Source organism: Talaromyces marneffei, chromosome 2 (genome assembly GCF_009556855.1).
Source record: "Talaromyces marneffei chromosome 2, complete sequence".
NCBI lineage: Eukaryota > Fungi > Ascomycota > Eurotiomycetes > Eurotiales > Trichocomaceae > Talaromyces > Talaromyces marneffei.
In genome coordinates this window covers 3153878-3179615 of record NC_072349.1, presented here as the reverse complement: position 1 = coordinate 3179615, position 25738 = coordinate 3153878, and the positions used below count along the sequence as shown (strand labels likewise).

The following is a 25738-nucleotide window of genomic DNA, read 5'->3' as shown; positions in this document are numbered from 1 at the left end:
TGTCTCATTCTCTACACCGAATGGCTTACACTCCCTGACCTGGCTCCCTCGAGTCTCTGTGCGACTATATCTATATTCCGTTTAGCCACATAATCACTCGACCAAGAGAACGCGTTTGGTTTACATATTTCAGCCCGATGAGGATAGGCGGTCTGCTCCTCGGTCTCCTGGCGGGACTAGGCCTCGCCACTGTTCCTGGATTTTCTGAAGCGGACTACCACAATCAGATTCCCGTCCTCCCACCACACATCCCTCAAGGAAACGATGGATCGAGCCCGATAGCACGGAAGCATGAATTTGTGAGTATTCTGACCCTCATTTATAAAGGCTCCTGCTGATGGTTATCTTCAGAAACTACGTCATATCTTCCACCGCGGCACGTACGAGCAACCGGACCTACATCTGAGGCTAGACGTGACACCAGACACGAAATTATCGATTCTAACCGAAGATGACTATTTACCCCAACCCATTGATGAACCAGAAACTACATTATTTGCCCGATCAGATGGCTTGACCATTGAAAGGCTAGCGGACCGCCGACCTTCCGTGATCGACAGCTATCTAGCACATGCAAGGTCATCCGGCGCCGCCGTAGTATTGTCCGAGAATGCTTGGATAACGGAAGAGATCGATGGGCCCAACATGACCGATAAAGAAACTGTCTTGACGTTTGCCAAGATGACAGCGAACGATTACATCGAAGAACCCGGCTCTGGCGATTGGAACGAGATCACCGGTCGGTTCAATTGGTCTGCGAGCTTTGGATGGCAACGAGATGGGCTCAGGGGCCATGTGTATACCGACGAGAATAACAGTACAGTTGTTATATCTTTAAAAGGTACTTCGCCGGCTTTATTCGATGGTGCTGAGACGACTACCAACGATAAAGTCAACGACAATCTGTATTTCAGTTGTTGCTGTGGCCAAGGAGGCTCTTATCTAACACGCCAAGTCTGCGATTGCTCTACGGATGTGTTCACGGCCAATGTGACTTGCATCACCGAGGCCATGCAAGACGAAAACCGTTACTATCGCGCGGCGATTGAACTCTATACAAATGCTACGGAGCTATATCCGAATTCAAATGTTTGGCTTACCGGTCATTCATTGGGAGGCGCTATGAGTGGTCTACTTGGGCTTACATTTGGTCTTCCAACTGTCGCGTTTGAGGCGATTCCTGACGCTCTACCTGCGGCAAGGCTTGGATTACCCACACCTCCAGGATATGATCCGCAACTCCCCCAGAAACGGAGGAACACCGGTCTATTCCATGTCGGCCATACTGCGGATCCTATTTACATGGGTTCATGCAATGGTGTTGGTGCTACTTGCACCTGGTTTGGATATGCCCTGGAGTCTGCATGTCACGCTGGGAACATGTGCGTATATGACACCGTTGAGGATAAAGGCTGGAGGGTGGGGATTGGTACTCATCGCATTAAGAGTGTGATCAAGGAAGTGTTGGAAGCATACGATGAAGTACCGCCTTGTGTGCCAGAAGTAGAATGCTACGATTGCCAGCTATGGAAGTTCTACAAGAGCAATGGTTCCGAAATTACAACGACCACAACAACCACTACTACTTCCACGTCAACCGCGCCGACCAGGACATCAACCTGTGAGACACCGGGATGGTGGGGTTGCTTGGATAAAACCGCCACAACGACATCAACAATGACTACCAGCACCAGCATCTCAACCACTACGACCACAACAACCACAACCTGTAAAACTCCAGGTTGGTTCGGATGTAAAGATCCAACAACGACAATCAGCGCCACAAGCATTCCTCGTACACCAACAGCTATTGTGACACCTACCTCTACATCCACCTGTCACGACCCCGGCTGGTTCGGGGGCTGTCGTGATCCAACCACAACCACGACTGTTGTCTCGAGCCCGACGGTGGATTCACAGTGGCATCACAATAAAGCCCCGACATCCATTAAGCATGCTATCACTGGTGCACCCATCATATAGTCTATTTTGAAGATACATATACCGTTTTGATTTTGGATTTTGGCTTTTTTGGTCTGGCGTTGCCATTGATACCTTTCTTTCATTCTTGCATTTTTTTTTTCATTGGGCCAAGCGGAGCTCTAGCGCATTGGGATATACAGAGTATACAATCATACAACAATGAAATTTGTTTTCTTTACAACCATGGTATCTTTTGTGTAACTTTCTTCCATTCGGGGACACTTCCCTCTTCAATCAAGCGACAGGGTACCGAACCTCGGTACCCATGTGTAACACTGGAAATGTATTCATTGTTTCCAACCTTCTGATGACATCAATACTATTATAACTGCTACTTACAAAGAGCTTTTAGATACAACTATTGAAAGTCAATTTCCGACAATTTGATACTGGGCAATTTTGGTGGCTCCTTTGACCTGGGATCGTCTATGTAGTTGGACGTAGCACGTGGGCGCTGAGCCCTAACTCATACCCACCGAAACACCGAAACATCGAAACACCATCAAACAGTGGAAAACTACCATGAGTAGAATAGAATAGGAGTTGGAGTCTCCGTGTAAATGAAATTAATAACTGCTTCTTTTAGTTCGTAGTAACATCGAACTATATATCGACCATTAGCCCAGCCCTCTTTCCCGGTCTAGAGATTTGCTGCGTGATATTTTGAATAGTGCAACTACGGTTTGGATGGGAGCAATCTGTACAATTGCTCTGATTGCGAGGTATTACTTGACCCAGCATCTGATTGAAGCTCCAGATGTCGAGAAAGAGGTCAAATCTCGCGGATCATGAAGGTGTGATACAGATGATATGAAAGATGAAAACAATGATTGCGGATACGTAGCATTGTGAGAATGTTACAAGTACATGACCGTGATGAGGAGATTATGAGGGCGCTGAATCTGAAGACTCAGATAAATAAACTTGGTCATGGTCATGTTTGTATGCAGTCTATCAATACGACAACTGACTCCAATCAACCTCAAACACAATCATGCATGCACAATACAGGTGGTACTTGACTTCCCATACTATCCAATATGATATCTCAAGTACCTCATATGCATTGCAATGTGGTCCAATAAAGTCGTGCAGCATGTAGCCTTGTTTCTTTTTCTTCCCCTCTTAATCTTCAACCTGCCCCAACTGCAAACAAACGAACGGGCGTTCGTGCCACCTCCACACGCGATCTTTTTCCTTCTCCTTTTTTTTTGTATCAAGATGGGCTTCTTTTATTTTCTTGTCACTATTCCAGCTTTTGATATCGAGAAATGGACTTGGTCATGACTTCTGCTTCTATGCCATTTGTAGCAGGTCCTTCGTATCATTACAAAAATCTGGGACAACAGTAAGTCTCTTTTCCCTTCTTTCCTGCTCTGCATTGTCGACAAGGCTGACTGACAGCTGCGCCTTGCCCTTTTTACATACAGTGTGGACTTGGTGAGTACCTTCCCTCTGATCAACCAATTGGCGTAAATCGTCTGGCCTTGTCATTCATCCAATTCTCACAAATTTTGTTCCAGGCTTCGTTGAACTCGACAATGGATTTCTTTGCTTCACAGCCAGAGACGGTCACTATTCTGAAGTCTCAGTATGAGAATCTCGTAAGTTTTACCCAATCGTCTGGAATACAAAGTACTGAAACTGACCTGTGACTTTTAGCTTCGAGCAGCCAGGCAATTTGGTATGTTCATCTATTCTGAGCTCGAGTATGGATGGGTAGCTAATATCAGATAGAAAATCTCAGGAACAGCCTTCTGAGGGGCGGCGTTAGTTCAGAAGACCTCGATGTGAGAATGCATGTCTAAACAAATTCAAGAACGCTAGCTGATAGAAACAGGTCCTCGTGAACGACGCAGTTGCACCCCTCGCAGTCGACGAAAAACCTGTGCAGAAATCGTACGGTCAAAACCATCATTCAACGAAAGGTGCCTCTCTATCTACACGAAGAGTATCGTCTGGTGCTATACCAGTCAGTATTAGACCAAACCACAAACCAAGCCACAAAACGCACAAACACGACATCTTCCCTTATGAAGACAGATTTGAAGACGACGTCAATGACGAACAAGTAGAAATCGACGAAGCAGAGGATCAGTACCCTCAAGCAAACGATGAGCAACAAAGCCCTGGCGCCGATGAATTCGATGATAACGACAAACAAAGCACAATCGAAATGCGCAACCTCCCCGAACGCTGCACCCACCTCGACATCACAAAGTCCGTTCGAGGTGGAGCTCTAGTTCAAATTTTCATGCGCTTCACGGAACGTGCAGCTCGCATCACATTTGTAGATGCAGCAGCCGCATGCGAATTTCTGGCTCGAGGGAAACGGGTTGGATTTTCCATTCATAACAAAAAGGTCCACTCCTTTGACACCCCCAAATATGGAATTTCTGATACTGACGATATTCGTATAGGTCGACCTATCCTGGAGTGGACATCAATTCACCGTCCGCCCCTACATCAAACAATCCATCACCCTCAACGGCGCAACCCGCAATCTAATTATCAAGAACACAAATTCCAACATCACGCCCGCTCTGATTCGTGAGCACCTGGACCACATCCACAACCTGATCGTCATAAACATCAAAGTCGACCACATGAACCGCAGCATCTGCATATGCACGAATTCAGTACACAATGCAATGTTTGCGCGGTCTTGTATGAGATCCCGGGCAGTGTATAAGGGGATGAAAATTGATTTTGGGGCTGATGAGTGTGCGGAGTCGTGGCCTTCTACTCCTGTCCCTTCGTCATCGTTGTCGGCGACTGCGCCGGAGTATCAGGCTTCATCAACCTTGCCTCGAGTCAAAGGTCGGATGCAGTTGCAGCAGAGACAAAGTTCTGCAGGATGCTCGATATCGAATCGGTTTGATTTGTTGAGTCTTGATTCAGGGGGTACTGATTCTGAACTGGGCGAGGAATCCGATGATGAGGACTGTTGATTATTGTATCCATTACCTGAATATCATTCTTCTTTTTATTCTTTTGTTCTTTTGTTCTCTTCTTCAATGTCTGAATATGTCCATTTGCCTTTCGAGGTTTCATGAATCATGTATGAGTTATGATTACGAATTTTCTTTTCTTCTTTTTGTATGTTTTTTATAGTGTCTTCTTCTATGCCCATTACCCAGAAGTTTTTTAGTTCAAATACATTGACTTTTACAATCTTACTTACTATTGAAGACAGCGAAAAGTTGATCATAGGTATATGTTAATTCATATCTATAAACAAATTACAACTAAGGTATCATCTTTTATACGCCTTCATAACGAAACATGACTGATGAGAATAAATCATTTCGCCTCGCTAAACACCAAAAAGTTCAAAACAACAAAGAAAAGAGAAACAAGAACAAAGACTAAAGGGTGAGAGTCTCCATCTCAGTGCTGCTTGATCGCTCACCGAGGTCAGGGCGAGGTCGTGTGTTGCCGTCAACTTCGGAAGTTTTGGTGATGACCCATGCGGATGCGTACATGTTGACGCTGTATATAGATTAGCATGATTCCAATTTATATGAGCAGATGGGGACTAACCGATCAATGCATGTTCCTGGGAATCGTGCTCCAACCCGGCGAGGTGTGAAACCGTTGGCTTCAAAGTCCTTAATGTACCAGGGGTCAATGCTGGCAGATCGTAGTAATACACGGCCTCCCATCTTAAGAGCGCAGTTCAATGCTTGTGCTTGTTTGGCGGCGGCATCTTCATCGGGGTTAAACCAATCCATGGAGTCCATTACCTACATACTGTTAATACGCTGTCACTTTCCCGGCTAGATACAACTTACCACTGCAATAGTCAATGTGCGAGGTGTTATGCGTGCAATGACTTCGTTCAAGCCATCAGTGTGAATACGAAGACCGTCAAATGCACCAGGGGAGGAGAGCTTTTCATGCGCTTTGGCAGTCAAGTATGTAGGATGGCACCTGCAATACGGTTAGAAACAACCAATACTAATCTATCGAAGTACTCACTGTCGAGAGAATTTGCCCTTGAGACAGAGGTAGTAAAAGTAATTGTCGTTGCTGATCAAAGTATCCTTGGCCACTGGGTCAAATGTGTCAACGACATACTCCCAAATAGCACGTCCGCTAACGTCCGAGTTCTTCTTGATTCCACCAGTGAGGCCGTTGCGCTTCAAGTAGTCATCGATGATCATGTTACGCTGAGGAGGAGGAACACCGGCGGCCTTCCAGGCAAACCATTCGGTCTTGACGATAGCCCAGTTGAGTATTCTGCTAATCAAAACCCGGCGGATAGTGGGCCAGATCTCGCGCTGCTCATTCAATGTTTGGGCTTCACACAATCTGTTGTTGACGCCGTGTAGACCAAATATTGTGAATAGGTATCTCACCAACTTGATGGCAACACGGGATCCACCAGTCTCGTAAAGACCTTTGTTGGACTTGGAAGTGAATACGTCGGTCTGTTCCAGCCAGTACTGGAAAGCCTGGCTAGACAAATGGGGGCTCAGTTTGGTTAGAAGAAGTTCACGGAAATCGGTGTGTTTGCCATCTCCGAAAATCTTCCAGACATCGTCGAAGCCAAGGGCTCTGAAAGAGGCGACCTTAAGTTCGAGCAAGTGGTTTTGGTTAGGGTTCATATCAACGGCGTGGATGCGTTTAGGGCTCTTCTGGAGGTAGTCCAAAATGTTGTCACCGGCACTCGTAATGGTCAAAATAACGTCCTCGCTGTTGATGTTCAACAAACGATGGTCAACGCGAGGATCTTCCCAGTTAAAAGCGTAGATGTACTCGTCCTTGAACTGAGTGTGCTTGGGAAGTTGATCGTTGTAGTAGATACGATGGTGGTGGTTCTGGTAAAAGGCAGATGGCAGAGGAAGGTTAGTGCTGAGGTTAACAACGGCCGATTCGTATGCCTTGGACTTGATTTCAGGGGTGGCTTTCTCAACGGCGTCGTTCATCTCTTGTCGGTGCTTGGCGGCAGATAGGTATGGTGATTCGGTCCAAGAAGCATTGAGCATCTCGATGCTAGATCTTCCGGAAGTGAAATCCTTCTGGCAACCCAAGAAGATGTAATATGGAATACCGCCGAGTAAGTAGTTTCGTTCACTGGCCGAAATGATGGTTCCAAACTTGTATTCCAAGTAGTCTCTGCGAGCAGCATCCAGATTGACACGGTCAAAGTCAAACCAGGCACGCCAGAAGGCACGACCAAGCCAGTTGACATGTCGGTTGAACACACCACCGGTATAGTTGCGGCAAGAAACATCAACGATATTTTGGACTATTCAATGTAAGCGTAGCTCTGTACGAATTTGAAATGTTGACATACCATAAAAGTCAACAACACCGAGAAGAGCATCAGACTTCATGAGATTGTTTAATGAATCGACGACACTGTAGTAGTCTGCAAAATGTTAGCTATATATTACATTATCAGAGTCCTTGCGACTGACCTGGAATCATGGACAAGCTGTAGCTCATAGTAATGATATCAGCACCGCCATTGGCAGCACCATTTGTACCAGGCAGACGGAACTCCCGAGCATCGCGGCAAATGACAGTCACGTTCTTCCAACCGAGACGCTCGAATCGTTGGCGGGCAACTTCGAGGAGGGAGGGGGAGAGATCGACCAGGTACACGTGCGAGAAGAATTTATCGACGGGAAGGAAGGCATTCATGGCTTCGATGTTGTAGCTGCTGCGGTTAGTTCTATACCTTGATAGATTTCAATTCCGAGATTCATACCCAGTGCCTCCACCAATCTGTTACATGTTAGTCAATTGATCGGCAGATATTCATAGTTCACTTACATCAACCCAAACCGGCTTGGAAACTTGGTGCTGAGATTCGCGGTATTTCAATTGAGCCGCCAACAATGCGAGCATATCCTCACGGCCGCAAAGAAGTCTCTTGCGAGTGGCATCGTACACGGAAGCCTGACTTGTCAGTATATCACCCCGGAATCGAAGCAAAATTGGATACTCACTTGAGCGCGGTAGAAGCTTTCCAGCGCATGTTGCTGACCGGCTTCGCCCTCACTATCACGCTCATGGGGCTTAATAAAGCAAGAATAGGCGAATTGGATGTAGGACAGGAAGCCCTTGTTCCAATCCAACTTGGACTTTTGCAAAGAAAGAACCGCAACAGAGGCGACCAGGCCGAAGACGAGCACGAGGGCCGCGCCAACCATGATGTGCGGCGTGCTCAAGCCATCGAGGCTGTTGAGGGGGGAGTGCAGCGTGTTGACACTCATGGTGAATTAAGCACGCAGAATGTTTACCGGGAAGGAGTATAGCCTTGAGAGGAAGGAGCAGACCGAGACAAGGAAAGAGAGGAAGTACGTATAAGAGGAAAGAACAAAAGAAGAGAACAGACAGTCCCGCCAAAAAAATAATTAATCTGCGATTAGCCTCTATTTAATTATTCTGAGCACGAGCTACCTATCCCATTCCATACGGAAGCCTCATGTCCCTCATCCTCAGATAGGATAAGCAAGAGTGGACACGGGACCAAAAAGAAAGAGCATCTTCAGACAAGGACCCCACCATCGATTGCCAGTGAGTCTTGTATCTTTGAGTCTCAAATCCAATCTGTTTTCTCCGTGTCCTGGTCAATTGATCCTATCATATCGAGACATGAGGGCATCCGACCACGGAGAAGTTCCCCTCTTGACCCGCGCAAAGTGCGCATCCTCCTGCATCTGGCGGGTAAATATGGAATACTCTAATAATGGGTTTGACACGCGACGGCGAGAGAGTGCATCATTAGCTGTTTCCGCGATACGTATTTCTTTCATAGTTTCAGAGTACAACGTATGGGGGAGAGGAGAGACCGGAAGTACTCCGTACTACGAGCACAGAAGCAGATTGGTATCATTACAGAGTAGTATCGACCGTACCTGGCACTTGTCTGTATGTGGTATAGCGGCACTGCATTAAGCCTGAGACAGACTAAGGCGGCGGTAATATTACGGCAATCAATACCAATTGACCAGATGGCGTCTGCGCAATCCCAACAAAACGCAAAAAATGGTCGTGCCAACTAATTTGTCAATCAGAGGCCACGCCAGCAGCATGTGCAGTGCTGAGTACCGCTGATCGAAGTGCTGCCTCCAGGGAGAGAGAACTGGCTGCGGCGTGCCTCACTGCCTCAGCGTTGTCCTTTGGTGGGCCAATCACCCGGCGGCCTGCCACCACGACACTCGATCTGCCTCCGTAGATTGGAGCAGACAGCCTGAGATCATATCAACGGTACTTTCGAAACATTCCGATCACACCCAATGCAATTGGTTCTACTACGATGTCCAGCATTGTATATGATAATTATGATTCATTGGTGTGCTGGCGATGTGCATGCGATGTCGGCCCTTGGATTCAATTGATTGGGCTGTGTCTAAGCATTCTAAGGCATGCTGTTACGGTGTATAGTTTAAACTTAGTATGCACAACGCATATACTACAGTAGACCGTGCAAGGAAGTAATCTTACGTCGAACAATTACAAAAAGAGTCGGGAAATACCCCGCTGCCTAGGAAGTAAACAAATCCCCTCAAGCTGTCACCTCCATGATCCATCTCATAGCATGAGCTATGGAGCTGTGCCACAACCAAATTCAAATGGCTTCTCAATTCGACTATGTAGTAGCTACTAGTTAGCTAGAAGACAAATATCAGCCATTATGGAGTCGAACCCCAGGCTAGTGGATGTCGTAGCTTCATCGTCGCTGATTTGCATGTGATTCTTGGCATTTCTGTCTCTCTGGAGATTTTGAAAATCCCAACAGTTTGATAGCTCGCTTCCTAGAGCTTTATGATACCGCTATGTCGCTGTTAGCTGTATTTGAGCTGATTGATCGAGTTATTGATTAGGAGTGTGGGGTATGGCTGTGTGGATCGTAGGTTGTTGATTGCTTCGTCACATGTGTCGAAGAGACGAAGTCGCGGGAAGACGGAAAGCATGTTGAAGCAACATGGAGGGAATCATGAAGATAATTTGAACAGACTGCTTCAATTTTTTTTTTTTTTTGAATGATTGACCGAGAAAGGGTTCTACTCATAGTATTCACCGTCAGAGAAAGGAAGAAGGACGGTGAAAGGGAAACAGCTTCTTAGCGCGTTGTTGCAAGCCACGATCACATGTCAATTTAATCCTTCCGACTTTCACTATCAACACTAACCACCTTCCTTACAACAAAGCTTCAGCTTGGACCAGCTCAACAATTACATCTCCACTATCTGCCGACAAGGCTTCGCCTGTCGTTTCTTCGATTGATCGAATCTATTGGAATGTCGCGGACTAGGGGTAAGCACTTCTTTGCTGGAGTGAGGTGACCCAACCCCATCAGTCTATTGATAAACGCGGAAGAAAAGGTATATACTATCATGATGAAAAGCAGGTATTATAGAATAAAAATGTCTGGCATCTGCCAGTATACCAACGGAGCAGCCAGTCAATCGATCGATCGATCGATCGCGGACCTGTTCCTGGCCATTGACACCGAACCACGTCTAGAGCAAGCTATGCAAACATGCGAAGATCTTCGAAGCCGCTGGGGGGGCAAAAACGAGGAATAAGGTTGCGACAAGTACAAAAGATTGCAGAACAAAAGAAGACGCCTGGGGAATTGATGCTGTTACAAAGTAAAGTCATGAGATGTACCATTGCGCCTTTGTTCATGCATTCTCTGATTGAATCGTTTGCTATTAAATCATCAGCTTTTGTCCTCTCTTTGAGCTACGGATTACTCAAGAAAAGAGAGGAACTTACCACCAACCAGTCCATGCCTTCATTAATACCTTTGCCATCAATAGCCGAGCAAGCAACAATGCTCCAATTCCGATCACGCAATTCCCCCAATTTCAGCGCCTCCGAGATCTCTCCCGCTCCCTTTGCACCGGGTTGATCCTGTTTGTTGGCGAAAACCAGTAGCGCGGCGTCCCGGAGTTCCTCCTCGTTCAACATGGCCGCCAATTCATCAGCTGCAATCCCTAATCGCTCGATATCTGTGGAATCTATCACGAAGACAACGGCGGCGGTGTTGGCGTAGTAGCATCTCCAGTAAGGACGGATGGAGGTTTGACCACCGAGATCCTGGTATCCGTCAGCCGCTCCTTGTCCCTAAAAAATTTGGGGGTCGTCACTCGTTGCATACCCAAACATTTAGGTTTAAATTTTTGTAAGTGACGGATTCGACATTGAAGCCGATGGTAGGAATCGTGGTAACAACCTCGCCAATCTAACAAGTCGAGTTAGCACGTATATATATTTGGGCGAGTAGGCCAGAAGATCCCCCACCTTTAATCTATACAAAAGTGTCGTTTTGCCGGCGTTATCCTTTGATCCTTGTCAGCGACATACCCAACACCTTTTCTCCACGCAAGTTTATCTGAGTTGTAGAGGTGAAAGTCATACAAGACCTAAAATCAAAATCCGAATCTCCTTTTTCGCCCAGATCAGGGACCACATTCGTGAAAGTGAGCCTCCCATAGTTGTTTGTGTATTATTCTATTGAAAAGACGAGTAAGATCGACGCGGTTTCGCGTGCTAGGGAGTCGTGAGATAAGGGTACTCGATGATCGCAAATGCTGTCTGTCCTGTTTCGGCAATGGCTCTTCCCCTTTATAGATCGCTTCCGGTTAGTCGGTGGTATTGTAGATCCTGAGGTTCGCAGTGTATCGATTTTTCTAGCACGTATATGAGATTCACAAGGCTGACCAGGTTGTATGAATTAACGTGTAGTTTCGTTGTTATGAAAGTGTCGTGCTGATTGCAAATAAAAGTCGTGACCGCATTGACCATTACGGAGTAGGAAGTGGCTCGGGATTGGCCAGCCTGAGCCACCCGCTTGGTCAAAGCTTGGACGTGATAAAGACAACTCCAACCACCACCTCGCGATAGTACTGCTTGTTGTACGCATTGACTTGTTGAAGCCGATTTCAAGAGTGCGTCTCGTTGGGCTATTCAGTGCCATTACTTTATGAAATACGATCGGGCGCTGCGAACGGATTTCTATCTAACAGCGGCTTGTTCATCGGCCCTTGCGCCTTGAAGGCTTTCCCTACGAGACTGTTGTCTTACGATAGACACGCCTCAGAAAAACAGTCAAAATGGTTGGCAAAAAATCGGAAAAGGCTCTTCGAGATGAAGGTAATAAGGATATATGTGTTACATTACCAAACAGATTGGAAGATCTAACATCTGCCTTCCAGGTCTCGAACGAACCGACAACAGCATGGGACTATCCAGCTGGCCTGTGGTAGCTCCAATCAATCAAAAGAACTACTATACGTACGTTACAACCGCTCTACTTATTGTTCCATACTGTACTGACGTCTAGTTACAGTGACTACCTCAAACGCGACGACCAACTACTCGCATACCGCCTCCAAAACGAAGAAGCTCGCAACCGCATGACCAAAACCGCCAAAGATCGCGACCGCGCACTCGCCCTTGGGAAGCAAGAACAGCCGGATACTGAAGCCGATGGTGATACTGTTATGGAAGACGCCGAAGAAGTCGAGGCGGAAACAGCAGGTTCCAAGGTGATTGTTCTTCATGTAGGAAGTCAGAATTTACGTATCGGTCTTGCAAGTGATGCGCTCCCGAAAACGGTACCGATGGTGATTGCTAGGAAGTCGACCAAGAATGAATCGGAAGATGGCGTTGAGCCGAGGCCGAAGCGCGTCAAATTGAATGAAGATGAGACGGAGGAAGATACTCCACCGGAGAAGCGGTTTGGGCCAGAGGTATGACCTAACCAAAAAGTTGGGTTTGATCCAATCATACTAATAGGGGGAATAGTTTGCATCTCTGTACACTACAATGTCCGCCGAACTCAAAACACACATGCGACAAAACAAACGACGAATGCTACCAAACTCCAAAGAAATGGTCATAAACTACAACCGTCGAACTGTCCCCGAGCACATTCCCGAACACAACGACCCTTCACGAGTAGAGTGGACTGAGTTCTCTAATCCGCCACCAGAATACATAACAGGGCAAGAAGCGCTCAGAATACCGGATGATTCCAAACCGCGATACAAATTGTCATGGCCGATTCGCAATGGATGGTGCAATGAGAAGGATTACGCTAATGCCAGGCTGATGTTTCTTGATATTGCTCTTATCCTCGAGGACGCAATCAAGACACAGCTAGGATTGACCAGCAAGAAAGACTGGCCACAGTATTCCTGCGTTTTCGTGATTCCCGATCTCTACGAAAAGTCATACGTTACAACTATCTTGGAAATGCTGATGAAGGAGTTTTCTTTTGCGCGGGTTTGTTTCATTCAAGAGAGCTTAGCAGCTGCATTTGGTGCCGGCTACACAACCACTTGTATAGTGGATATTGGTGCACAGAAAACTTCAATTTGTTGTGTGGAAGAAGGCATGTGCGTTGAAAACTCGCGCATCAATCTGAAATACGGCGGATTTGACGTAACGGAGACATTTATCAAAATGATGCTTTATGATCATTTCCCTTACGCTGATATCAACCTGAACCGACGATACGATTTCCTACTTGCGGAGGACTTGAAGAAGAATGTCTGCACGATGAATGAAAGTGGAGTGTCGGTCCAAGTGTTTGATTTCCATTTACGTGTGTCTGGTCAAGATACAAGGAAATACACGTTCAAGGCATATGATGAAGTCTATCTTGCGCCGATGGGTTATTTCCAGCCCGGTATTTTCAGTGTTGGCGATAAGTTGCAGGGCCGCCGGAAACTCTTCCCTCGATCATACGATATTTACGATGGTCAGCCGAATGATCCTACATCGGCAGCACAGTCGGAAATTCTGAGAGCTATTACAGCACCAGATTCGTCGGCGACGGAAGATGAGAAACCACAAGTCAATGGAACAAGCGATGTACAAGCGACACCCGCTCGATCCCAATTGAATGCTCTCGGTCGTGTTCAAGACCTCGATGGCACGCCTCGATCTTCAGTCGCTGGCTCGCCAGCCCCAGAATTCAACACGCCCTTGAATGGAATCACTACTGCTGGCAACAGCACACCCGTTCCTGAAAAAGCCAGTCAATCTGCCGCCGGCGCATCATCCCAACCATCTCAGCCCTCACAACCAGTAGCAGCCCAACCCCTCCAACAACCACCTCCTCAACCCCCTCGAACCCCCACAATTGAAGAGCGCGACGACATCCTCCCTATCTACCCCCTCGATCAAGCAATCTTAACCTCAATCACCCACGCCGCGCGCTCCGACGACAAGAAAATGCGCGACTTCCTCGGCGGCATCATGGTTGTTGGCGGCGGAAGCCAAATCAACGGATTCCACGCCTACCTCGAAGAGAGGCTACACCTGCTACGACCCGCATTCGCAAAGGAAATTATGATTGGCTCGCCACCGCGAGACTTGGATGCGCAGGTCGTTGTGTGGAAGGGCGCAAGCGTGTTTGGCAAGTTAGATGGGACGAATGATAGTTGGATTGGACAGTTGGAGTATGATCGGTTGGGGAGTAGGTTGTTGGTTTATAAGTGTATGTGGGCTTATTAGAAGCCTTTAGTTGCATGTGATATGATTAGTATTGATTTTATTTGTTTCGTACCTGTCTGTCATCATAGCCCTAGGTCCGGATCTGAGAATAGTCTAAAAATTGCAATGTTAAAATGTGTAATAATAAAAAAGATTTAAGTACTAATAACAACGATAATAGAAAGTTTAAAGAAAAGAAAAATAGTACATAAAGGTTCTGTCTCTCTTTCTTTTTCGATGTATTTCATTCCTTCTTCTCTCCTAGAAAGAGAAGAGAGGCTTCTCCGAGTCATATCAGGCCGTAGCAGATCTGTTCAAGTCAGACCTGCAAGATAGGTTCCGATGGTGGATGCATGTATGCATGAATGGTAATATGGGGGAGGGTTATTATGTTATGTCATGTTTCGTGCAAATGTCGTCTTCGTTCCTTATCATATGGATGGAGGGGAAATGTGTTTCCTTCAGTTCGAATGCTGTCGTTTTCTGAAAGATTTAATCACGTCCATATCGGGTCTTGCCGATATTGAATGGAATGTAGCGATATTTGATCATGTGTTGAATTTGTCGTCGCACTATCGTCAAAAGTCAGCAAATAAAACTTCCAAGGACACTCCCATGGAAAAGAAGGAGGGAACGTACTGGTCAAGAAAAACAAAATCAACCAATACATAACCAACACCGGCCAAAACACCGGGATATCAAAAACCTTGAACCACGAACACACGAACGAAATCGCAATTGCGCGAGTGGCCGAGTGCCAGAATTTAAACTCGGGCAGGCGGCGGATAAAGGGGCGGAACTCGTCGTCTTGTTTGATGGGTAGAGACGAGCTACCGGCTTCGCCGTCTTCGAGGCCTTCATCTTGGGTGAGGGAAGGGTCGAATTTGGGCGAGAGGAAGGCGAGGAAGAGGTTGAGGAGGTAGATGCCGAGGGTGTATGCGACTGTTTGCGGATAGCTGTTAGTGGTATTGATCGTGTCATGTGTGCGGTTGAGCAAGGGAGTAGTGAGAGTGGACAAACCGATATACCATCCTTGCGCAAGGACAATTCGGAGGAAGAAAAAGAGAAGCAGAACGACGCTGCCGATCCATCGGTATGCGGTATATGGTGTCAACTGATCTAAGTATGCTTGGTATTGCTGAATGGAAATTATGTCAGCCTGAGTAGTTTCGGCTGCATGTCCGATTCATGATATATGCTTGAAGCGCAAGTTTGCTCTCCGCTTCAAGTCAAGGATCGCGACATTGCTTGAAGGAGATAAAACTCACCCTGGCAAGCTTAGAAGTCTGAGCCTGAACGGCATTGAAAGGTGTTTGATCCGGCTCAGGGACATCCATCGCGACGGACTCGTTGGACGTTGAGATCGCGAAGATCGAGTATGTAGAGTCGAGGGACAAATTCGGCAGAAGGAGGACAATTGGAAGGAAAGAAAAGACGGAGAACTAGTTACTGTGACTCCTGTAGTTGACTGAATCAATTACCAACTCCGGAGAATATTTCAACAAGTGGTGATTGTCGACGGATCCAACCAGGCTGTTTGTTTGTTAGAAGAAAAGTGGCCTCCTGAGTCGAGCCTGAGGCAAGCAGAGCTCCATGCCGAATGCGGTTAGTTGATGCATGAGCCACAAAGCACGTGCTGGCTAACAGTCTAACTCTTTTCGGGTATATGCAAACAGTGCAAATAGACGCGGCCGTTAAGCGGGTTACCCGCGGGTTGCCTCGGGAGTTCTAGCTGTCAATGTGATTGTTATCATTGCTCATTCATCCTGTTCAACATCTCCTCTGTTTGCTTTCTTCGATTGCCGACCAGTAATAATAAACAAATTGATATTGTCCTCATATAAACAAAATGTTCGCCCGCAGCTCGCGACTGGCTGTGTCCAGCACAAACTCCGCATTGACTTCATACTTGACCCGAGCCAGTTACCGACGGTTCTCAACTACATCTCCAGCTTCATATGAATACATTCTCACAGAAACACCCAAGCCAGGTGTTGGGCTAAGTATGTACCTTTCAATTTATATATTATATACAATCGTGCTGACAAATTAGTCACCCTCAACCGACCCAAAGCTCTCAATGCGCTGTCGAGCCCTCTCTTTCAAGAATTGAACGATGCATTGAGCAAATATGATCAAGATAAAGACATTGGCGCTATCATTATTACCGGAAGTGAAAAGGCGTTCGCAGGTTAGTCTAGTACCCTGCCTGTTTGTGTCCTGTATCTGACACCGCCCAGCCGGAGCCGACATCAAAGAAATGGCCCCCTTAACATTCTCCGCTGCTTACTCCAACAACTTCATTGCTCCATGGTCTCATCTTGCCAACTCAATTCGTAAACCCGTCATTGCAGCTGTGTCCGGCTACGCACTCGGCGGCGGTTGCGAACTTGCGCTCATGTGCGACATCATTTACTGCACATCAAACGCAACATTCGGTCAGCCCGAAATCAAACTCGGCGTCATTCCCGGTGCTGGGGGCTCTCAGCGTTTGACTCGCGCAATTGGTAAGAGTAGAGCGATGGAACTCATTCTTACTGGCAAGAATTTCAGCGGCAAGGAAGCCGGTGAATGGGGTGTTGCGGCCCGCGTTATTGATGGCGGGAAAGAGGAGCTTTTGGCAGAGGTATTGAAAACTGCAGAGACCATTGCGGGATATAGTCGTGTTGCGGTTGTTGCTGCCAAGGAGGTTGTGAATAAGAGCCAGGAGTTGTCGTTAAGGGAGGGAGTAGAGTATGAGAGACGATTGTTCCACGGGTTGTTTGGTAGTAAGGATCAGAAGATCGGTGAGGCCCTTTCGATCAATTGCGTAGGAGCAGTGACTGACTTTTTGTGTAGGTATGACTGCATTTGCAGAGAAGAAGAAGGCTGAGTGGACACACGAGTAGACGGCTTTCTCACAAGGATACTACATTATCTGCAAATCACTTATAAATGACCAAATACAGAATTTCATTTACATACACCAACCACCAGGAGTGCTTTGACTATCTTTATGACCACGAGAGTATACTTACTCAAGATCTCAGTCCACTTGGGCATCCATTGACTAGCCCTAACTTTTATGGGGGTTAGGGTTATTATAGTGTGTCAAGTGGTAGAGTCTACGGTATGATTTCATTTCAGGATGTTAGCCCTAACTAGTCAGATATGATATCAGACGGTCTGACCGTTAGCAATACAAGCTAGGTATATAAGATATTAAGTCATTGCTAAGTTTAGCAAATCAACAGTACACGTTTACACTTCGAATCAATAATAGACAGACGCACAAGTTAATAAGGGGTTGTGGGATTCCATTCCCTTGGAGGAGGGATAATTTTTATATCCATGACATGATTTAATGTTTTAACAGTCAATTCCGATGCTATACAACTTTTCTATCAACCATCTACAGACGAGCATGTTCCCTAGACACATTCTTCTCCGTAGCCTTCTTAATCCTCTCCCCAAGGATAGCATTAATCCTTGTAAAGAATCCATACGTCTGCTTCCTCACCCTCTCATTCGCATTACATAAATGAACGGAAACATTCTTCACAAAATTCTCTTGCTGACCAGGTGTACGTCCCAAAACTCTCCACAAAGCATTGGCCTGCACAAAATCTTCATCCGTGACGGGGATCTGTTGGGATATCACTGCACCAACCCAGTTCTCATGCTCCTGGCTGGCCTTGACGGGCTCAAAGTTCATTGCGCGGAAACTTGATGGGTAAGCTGGGTTTGCGCCGTAGTTGCCATTAACGGCCATGGCGCCGTCGCGCTGGTATGGGTTGAATGCGTGGAGGGGGCAGTTGACGGGGATCTGTTGGTAGTTGACGCCCAAACGGTGTCGGTGGGTGTCAGGGTATGAGAACAAACGAGCTTGGAGTACGGGATCAGCCGAGGGCTCAACACCGGGGACCAAATGCGACGGCGCGAAAGCAGCCTGCTCAATCTCTGCAAAGTAGTTTTCGGGGTTCTTGTTGAGGGTGAATCGACCGAAGCGGCGGAGCGGAACCTCGCTTTGAGGCCAGACTTTGGTGAGATCAAAGACGTTCCAGCGGAATTTCTCGGCTTGCTCGGGGCTCAAGGTTTGCACGTAGCATGTCCACGACGGGTATTCGCCTCGTTCAATAGCCTGGAACAAATCCTGTGTGTGCCAGTCGGGATTCGAGTTAGAGAGCTCGCCGGCCTCTTCGTTGGTTAGGGTTTTGTTTCCCTGGTCAGTTTTCAAATGGATCTGGACGTAATTGAATGTTCCATCGGGCTTGATCCATTTGAACGTGTGACCCGAATATCCGTTCATATGACGATACGAATAGGGAGTGCCGCGGTCACTGAACAAATGCATGACCTGGTGTGCAGACTCCTGGTGCGTAGAAAGATAGTCCCAGAACATGTTCGCATCCTTGAGGTTCGTCTGCGGGTTCCTCTTTTGTGTGTGAATGAAAACGGGGAATTTGGATGGATCACGCAGGAAGAAGACGGGAGTGTTGTTGAATACCCAGTCCCAGTTTCCTTGCTCAGTATAGAATTTAACGGAGAAGCCACGAGGGTCTCGGGCACTGTCGGCAGAGCCCTTTTCACCACCGACGGTTGAGAAGCGTGTTACGAGTTTGGTTTTTTTGCCGACGCCCTTGAGCATGTCGATTGTGGTCTGCTGAATTAGCTTTGTCCTATGAAGAGGCCAATTGAGGTGGTTGGCTTACAATATCGCTAATGTCATCGGTAACCTCGAATTCACCATAGGCACCAGCACCCTTGGCATGAACGACTCGCTCAGGAATACGTTCTCGGTCAAAGTGGGCGAGAAGGTCGATCAGGTGAAAGTCTTGCAAGAGAAGGGGCCCATTCTTGCCAATCCGCTGCGACGATTCGGGATCGAATACCTAGAATAGGCGTTAGGGTTAAGAACTGTCGCATAGGAGGATGCTACGAACCGGGCAGCCATTGGAAGTGGTGTAGGTTGGGGTTTCGTTGTAACGGTAGGTTTCTGTTACTGTTAGCATATTGAATGTCCAAATAACAGATGAGATGGCATACTTGGCTCGTCGTCTTTGCCCATGATGGCTATCTTGACTCGGTTCGTATGGATGCAATATTGAAAGACCAAAAGTCCAAACAGTCTCGAAAGTCAATGAAATGAGAATGGGGAAGAAGCCAAGCCATCCCTCTTATACAACTTCCAGGTTCCCACCCATCATCCAAGCCATGGTGGGCACTGACTGACACTCTGACACTGACACTGCTCACCAGTGTGGAGAGAAGCCAATGACTCCATCTGTAATTCCAATCCTCCAAATTATACTTTTGTATTCTGTGATACACTGATACCTGAGATTTACGCCATAAAACGGAGAGCTTCGTCCCGCAGCACCCATTCCGGCAGGTCTTTCCGGTGCCTTCGCCGTTCCAACGTATCAAAGATACGTATGCACGTATTGTCATGCGCCTTTTTTACCTTATCGGGGTAATCCTTTGCTGATTTTACGCCGCAGTTACGGCTACAAAACGCGGAATGCTCCGTCTTCCGAACTCAGTTTGCATGTATGTAGTAAGTTAGTACAACTACATATACATCTACTGTACTCCTCATGTTGGCGTGTGCCATGCGGAGAGTAAAGTCACTCAAGCACTGTATATTTGGTAATTTAATTACAGTACGTCGCTATGAACTGCCATACTTCAACATTCGTTTCAAAACGCTCTCGGTACGTATCCAACGAAAAGGCTAAAAACCGCGCCCATTCACAAACTCTTAACTATATCCTTGATAGCCAGTGGCTGATTTCATCGACGAGTCTAGATGGCATCCAGCTGAGTAATCTATCCCACCTCCCCCAGCCAAATTAACTTTGGCTTCAAGACTCAAGTCGAGACAGAATACAGTTGGATTGTATTGTTGGCCACGGCCAGCAGGAATCTGCCGATGTCTGTTACCGGAGTTCGGAACATGCCGTTCCTGTCTCTCTAGACAGCCGTCATGAAAAGGAAAAGAAGCTGGCTACGTATTAATCGATTCGAAACATTGAATTGCACCGATTTGCATTTTTTACGAGCAGTGTGATTGGATATGGTGCCTGACGGCCCATACCGGTAAGCCCTAACCCTTATCCGCAATTAAATTTATCGTCCTTATCTATATCTTCATCTTGTGAATTCATTCTTCTGGTTGTGGTTTCCCAATGGGTATTCCATCAGGCGGAAGAGCATCACCACTCGGTTGACCTCTTCGGTATTGCTCCAGAGATCCGTTAATATCTACAATACCCCAAATGAAGACTGCCACGTCGTGAATTGTGCTGAAAAAGTCCTGAGGATGAGGGCCGCCTGGTCCATTGTTCATATAAGTAGGGGTAACGACAAGCTTTAGGGGGAAGCCTTACCTTTTACAAGCACTCTGATCAGCAGGTTTAGAATCAGCCCTAACTCCATGCCACACGAATAAGTGTTTGTCGTTTCCCGCGCTCATTCCGAGGATCCTAGACCCTAAGATCATCAGTGATTTTACAAGCACTCACCGTAACATACTGTACGATTTCGGTAATGGAGTCGCATTTGCAATGGCGTGCGCCTCACTGCTATAGTAATCACTGAATGCATGAAATGGTAAATTGTAATGAAACCAACTCAAAAATTTTGAGGTGAAATACCAAGCTGTGTTAGGGTTAGGGCTAGGGTTGCTCGCTGTCCGCTGCGCCTGGACTTGTGATCCAGGTGCCTACATCAAAAAGACTGGGATGGACTCGATGAAATATTGAATCTCAAACCAAAACATGACCGAAAGTGAAAGCCCTTGACCAACCAACGGTACATGCCTACGAGGCCTTTCATTCGCCCAGTTACCTTACATTGAGCATATGGACCCGCATTGACTAACCTCAACCACCAACGACATTGTCTGTATAGTCGCCCAGTTCCCCAGCCAGATCCCCAGGATTGGCTCTATTATTATTTCACTACTGCATACGACGCGGATATTTCGAGTCTTGAAACGCACCAAATTCTCATTCTCTTATATCATGGGCAACTCGGCGGTTAATGATGCTCTTCACAGGTTGATTATTGGCTGACTTTGTGCCACGGACACAACTCAAACAGATTGCTTGTCGCATAAGAACCAATACATGCATGAATGATTGTCTCAGGAAAGTGTCCATCTGTAGTGCGTCTCTAGGTGCAGGAATCGACGTCGATTGTTTGAAATAGCAGGTTTAAATTTGAAAATGGACTAACCTTGTAACTCAGCTTGCTAGTCTGGTAGGTAACCAGGTCTTACAAGCATAGTTACTCAGCTCGAGATTAGAAATTGCCCTTTTCTCAGCTTTCATTCTCTCTCAATAATGTGACTCGAAAAATTCCCATACCTCTAGATTCCGAGTCTACTCTACTCTGTGATCGTCAATATTCACCTCAACGCCATGGCATCACCGTCAACAATAACAACATCTGCTACATCTGCAGTCCCAGCACTCACCACAACCTTCACTCCAGCCGCTTCCTGCCTCACAGATCTATACTTGAACAACATCGTCTCCAACGGCTTCATATGGGATTATCGTCAACTCGGTCCAGCACCGACCGGCACAGATTGCTACCCACCTAAGTTTGCTGCTACACCCTCCGCATATTTTTCACCTGGTATATGTCCCACTTCCTACACAATCGCTTGCTCGACCGTGCTCAGTATTGGCTCTTCCACAGAGACGAGAGCAACCTGTTGTCCAAGGTATGTCATTTCTTCCAAAGGATTACTATCACATTCTCCTTAACGTATGGTGGATCATCGATGTAGTTCATATAGTTGTCAAGCGGACAAAACCGCGTGGCCATGGTATTCAACGGATCTCTGCACGTATGAAGGATCGACGACGGGCACATATCTCTTTACTGCGCAAACATCAATTTCAACTGCTATCGGTCTTGCGAACCTCAATGCATACGGTATGGAGATTAGATGGCAGGCGTCCGATACATCTACGCCGGGCGCGACGAGCGCCCTCACAACAGCCTCTTCTGCTTTATCCACGTCGGCGTCTGCATCACCAGCTTCAACTGCCTTGTCTACTACTCCTACTCCTACGTCCACACCTACATCTCCATCCACATCGTCTCTATCCACAGGCGCAAAAGCAGGTATTGGCATTGGTGCCGCAGTCAGCGCTCTATTGATTCTTGCCGGTATCATATTCTTTATAATTCGCCGCCGTCGCAATAGCGCTGCCGCTAATAAGCAAGAAAATATGGATATGCATTTAACGCCGGCTCAATTACAGCAGCAAGAATATTATGTGGAAGCTGCAGCGGGTGATGTGCGAAGTAAACCCCCGTATCATGAGTTGCCGACACAACCTAAGGAGAGGAATCCTGTGGAGTTGAGCTCGGAATCGTGGAGATGATGGTGATTACAAGGAATACATTGGTGTTGAGCGATGGACGCAGTTATGTGACGATGTATGAATGAATACCAAGGGTGTTTATATATATATATATATTAAAATTAAGAACGAATGTATCTAATAGAAAGCTCAAATATACCTCAAACATATTTTGCAACAAAATGATTGTCCAGTTTCTTGAGGAGCTTCAAATTGGGTTAATTGACTCAAGGACAAGTGAACATTTGAAACGATCTCTTCTTGTTCACCAGTGAATTGCGCCGGGTAAAATGAAGCTTCTATCATACTTGCCCCTTTCATCTCAAAAAATGCAAACCGGCAACCACTTATTTTTGGACACTGCATGAAGCCGCCCTACCTAGGTACAGTACTTTGGCATGCCGATTTTAGTGCCCCAGTACAAAATCATTGTAGATTTATTCGAATCAGAAGGAAGAGAGAGCATTTGAATACAATTCTCATTTAATCATACTTATACATACTCATAACGATCAATACATTCATTGGCTCCATTCTAGCCCACCAAGAAAAAACTCTAAAATCTGTCATGCAATCCTCAAGGATGATCACTAGTCTTCTCCAGAATCGTCTTCATCATCTCATTGCCCAGCCTGACTGCATCCGGGAATCTCGGCGCAAAGTAGCTCTGGATACGCTCAAACCGGTCTCGGTAGGATTCAAAGTCGCCGAAGGAGACGCAATCTGACCATGCCTTTTTTTTCCGCTGTCAGCTAAACGTCCTAAAAGAAGTTGGAAAGGTGATGGTACTCACTCGTGCAGCAAATGTGAACTCCAAATCATCAGAACGGAAAGTCTGATCATCAATGGCAATGTCGAGAACCTCATCGAGGAGACTTGGGTTACGGAAAAGGTACTCCGTGACACCGAGCCAGAGACGGAAGAGCTGTACAAGTCAGTATCGTGATTCCCTTTCCTAATAGAGGTTGCGAAACTCACAGGAGTAGAGCAAATCATATGATCATAAGGCACAATCCCTAACTTCGACCAACAATCTACAATAGCCAACAAACTAAGATGGTTATTCGGCGGCGCCTCCTCCCTGGAGTCCTTATTCGACAACGAGAATCGATCAAGAACTTCGTCTCTTAGTAGCAAGTCCTGGCCCTCGGTATCCGATTTGAAGACTGCTTCACCAGCCTCTTTGACTCTTTTCTTCAATTCCTCCCTTTTGCCTTCAATCATCAGCTTATAAAGCTCCGTGACGGATTTGGCGTATTGTCTGATTTGTTTCTTGGCTGCTGGATTGAGGATGGCGAGACCGGCATAGACGTGCCATTTATTCGCGTAGATGCGGAGAGTGATGTTGATCTTGACGTTCTCGATTCCTCCTACCCAGCGATCGATTTCCCAGGGAAATTGATTGTTGGAGTACCATGCCGTGCCCATGCTCAGGAAAGCAGCATGTGTGACGGCCTGGGTATCAGCTGTGATGCGGTCATGCATCTCGCCGCTGAGGTAGACATATTGGGATTCAAAGGATTCAAAGACGCGTTCAATGAATCTCATGCTCTCGTCTGAAGCTCGGTGTTGTATAAGGACCTAGGGCAGGACATTGTTAACACCTGAGATGACTTCATTGGCTCGGGCCATCATACCAATGGTTGGCCCTTTGTATTCACTTTCGGTCCGTGTAGAGAGTGACATGAGATAATCTCTACGTCCGAAGGGAGATGTTTATCGAAAGCAGCAAGTTCCGGGGACTTGCACGATGTCTGGCCACCAACAATCGCACCGACCTTCGTTGCTATTCATTAAAGTCCACAGTCAGAAAGGTCTGGAAAGAATCGTAAAACGACAGGGCGCTGATTCAGACATACAGGGACCATATTCGGCAACTATTTTATCAATATAAGCGGCCTCTACGCTGTATATGATGTAGTCGCTGATTCGCGAGACCAAGTGTCCATTCGGAAATATAGAGATAGCTTTCTACGAAACTGATAGATAAGTTTTACTGTTTTGATACAAAGGGTTGATGTGGACGGCCCTTCAGAGGAACATACATCTGATGCATATTCTTGCTTCAATGATTCGTACTTATCCGACCTGTCACAGGCATTTATCCTTGAAAGTCGCGAGGTGGTGTCAGCATGACTGTTAAGAAGGCTACGGTGTGATATAAACCTGGCTGAGAAATGAGTTAGCGTATTGCTAATAAAGATATAGGTGATAGAAAATAGTATGTGTGCAAGTCTCATTTCAGACAAAGAAAAATTAAGGTAGCGAGTTTTTTACATCACTGACGTCCTGACCGTCCCACGCCCACACCAGAATGGTGAGGCAGTGAAGGTCAGGCCATACTCGAGCCAAATGCACTCAAGTCATCATTCGAGAAGGGAAAGGGGAGCAAAAGAAGAAAGGGAAGTGAGCTTACCATGTGATGGTCTACTATCATCAAGTAGAGACGGAATCGAGGGGAGTTACAATCATTACCTCCAACCAGCTTGACTCAGTCGCTGGGCATACATTTTGCCCATGTCACCCATTCCGATGATGCCGATGGAGGCATTTTCCTTGGTGAGAACCATCTTGAACGCCGTGGATCAAAACGATAGGAAATAATGAAAGCTGGAGCGCAGAGGCTCGGTGTGAGGCACCAGCAGCAGACAGATATTTTCATCCACTCGAAGGAGCAATTAAGCTTGCAATTGGTCTCACATGTGAGAAGCGACAGATTATCACTTTGAAATAGACTAAAAAGTCTAGCAAAGAGATGTTCTGAACGCGATGAGTTTTTGTTGGTAGTGAAGAGACGAGGGAAGAAAACAAAGAAAATCGAACTTTAACAAATCTTTCTCGGCCCGACAGAAGCTCCGGTCGCCCCGCTCTTGCTTCTTCTGATTACATAAGAAGATCTTGGCATTCGCTTCCCACAATCCGTGCAG

At 46.6% G+C, this 25738-nt stretch overlaps 10 protein-coding genes across 10 annotated transcripts; 5 read left to right on the top strand and 5 right to left on the bottom strand.

Annotated features, from left to right (window-relative positions):
- Positions 1-137: 137 nt before the first annotated feature.
- EYB26_003509 (uncharacterized protein) lies at positions 138-1983 on the top strand (the record flags this gene model as incomplete). Its single annotated transcript, XM_054262809.1, has 2 exons — positions 138-299; positions 352-1983. The coding sequence occupies 2 exons, from the start codon at positions 138-140 to the stop codon at positions 1981-1983; spliced, it is 1794 nt and encodes a 597-aa protein (XP_054118784.1).
- A 1271-nt stretch (positions 1984-3254) lies between these two features.
- On the top strand, positions 3255-4934 carry EYB26_003508 (uncharacterized protein; the record flags this gene model as incomplete). The annotated part of the gene is made up of 7 exons (XM_054262808.1): positions 3255-3331; positions 3414-3423; positions 3507-3587; positions 3646-3667; positions 3721-3773; positions 3824-4345; positions 4404-4934. The coding sequence occupies 7 exons, from the start codon at positions 3255-3257 to the stop codon at positions 4932-4934; spliced, it is 1296 nt and encodes a 431-aa protein (XP_054118783.1).
- Positions 4935-5351: 417 nt separating this feature from the next.
- EYB26_003507 (uncharacterized protein) lies at positions 5352-8210 on the bottom strand (the record flags this gene model as incomplete). The annotated part of the gene is made up of 9 exons (XM_054262807.1): positions 5352-5475; positions 5527-5729; positions 5778-5916; positions 5965-7237; positions 7286-7360; positions 7410-7651; positions 7703-7719; positions 7768-7893; positions 7944-8210. 9 exons carry the CDS (start codon positions 8208-8210, stop codon positions 5352-5354), a joined length of 2466 nt encoding a protein of 821 aa, XP_054118782.1.
- A 2418-nt stretch (positions 8211-10628) lies between these two features.
- Positions 10629-11442, bottom strand: EYB26_003506 (uncharacterized protein; the record flags this gene model as incomplete). The annotated part of the gene is made up of 5 exons (XM_054262806.1): positions 10629-10655; positions 10723-11046; positions 11108-11191; positions 11251-11289; positions 11368-11442. 5 exons carry the CDS (start codon positions 11440-11442, stop codon positions 10629-10631), a joined length of 549 nt encoding a protein of 182 aa, XP_054118781.1.
- Positions 11443-12062: 620 nt separating this feature from the next.
- EYB26_003505 (uncharacterized protein) lies at positions 12063-14472 on the top strand (the record flags this gene model as incomplete). The annotated part of the gene is made up of 4 exons (XM_054262805.1): positions 12063-12102; positions 12165-12243; positions 12299-12701; positions 12757-14472. 4 exons carry the CDS (start codon positions 12063-12065, stop codon positions 14470-14472), a joined length of 2238 nt encoding a protein of 745 aa, XP_054118780.1.
- A 471-nt stretch (positions 14473-14943) lies between these two features.
- On the bottom strand, positions 14944-15788 carry EYB26_003504 (uncharacterized protein; the record flags this gene model as incomplete). Its single annotated transcript, XM_054262804.1, has 4 exons — positions 14944-15023; positions 15091-15393; positions 15472-15589; positions 15720-15788. The coding sequence occupies 4 exons, from the start codon at positions 15786-15788 to the stop codon at positions 14944-14946; spliced, it is 570 nt and encodes a 189-aa protein (XP_054118779.1).
- Positions 15789-16300: 512 nt separating this feature from the next.
- Positions 16301-17339, top strand: EYB26_003503 (uncharacterized protein; the record flags this gene model as incomplete). The annotated part of the gene is made up of 4 exons (XM_054262803.1): positions 16301-16454; positions 16505-16642; positions 16692-17237; positions 17290-17339. 4 exons carry the CDS (start codon positions 16301-16303, stop codon positions 17337-17339), a joined length of 888 nt encoding a protein of 295 aa, XP_054118778.1.
- Positions 17340-17842: 503 nt separating this feature from the next.
- Positions 17843-19498, bottom strand: EYB26_003502 (uncharacterized protein; the record flags this gene model as incomplete). Its single annotated transcript, XM_054262802.1, has 4 exons — positions 17843-19090; positions 19143-19322; positions 19374-19426; positions 19477-19498. The coding sequence occupies 4 exons, from the start codon at positions 19496-19498 to the stop codon at positions 17843-17845; spliced, it is 1503 nt and encodes a 500-aa protein (XP_054118777.1).
- A 2356-nt stretch (positions 19499-21854) lies between these two features.
- On the top strand, positions 21855-22832 carry EYB26_003501 (uncharacterized protein; the record flags this gene model as incomplete). Its single annotated transcript, XM_054262801.1, has 2 exons — positions 21855-22162; positions 22238-22832. The coding sequence occupies 2 exons, from the start codon at positions 21855-21857 to the stop codon at positions 22830-22832; spliced, it is 903 nt and encodes a 300-aa protein (XP_054118776.1).
- A 556-nt stretch (positions 22833-23388) lies between these two features.
- On the bottom strand, positions 23389-25381 carry EYB26_003500 (uncharacterized protein; the record flags this gene model as incomplete). The annotated part of the gene is made up of 8 exons (XM_054262800.1): positions 23389-23544; positions 23605-23736; positions 23790-24392; positions 24449-24597; positions 24671-24782; positions 24857-24981; positions 25228-25238; positions 25287-25381. 8 exons carry the CDS (start codon positions 25379-25381, stop codon positions 23389-23391), a joined length of 1383 nt encoding a protein of 460 aa, XP_054118775.1.
- Positions 25382-25738: the final 357 nt, after the last annotated feature.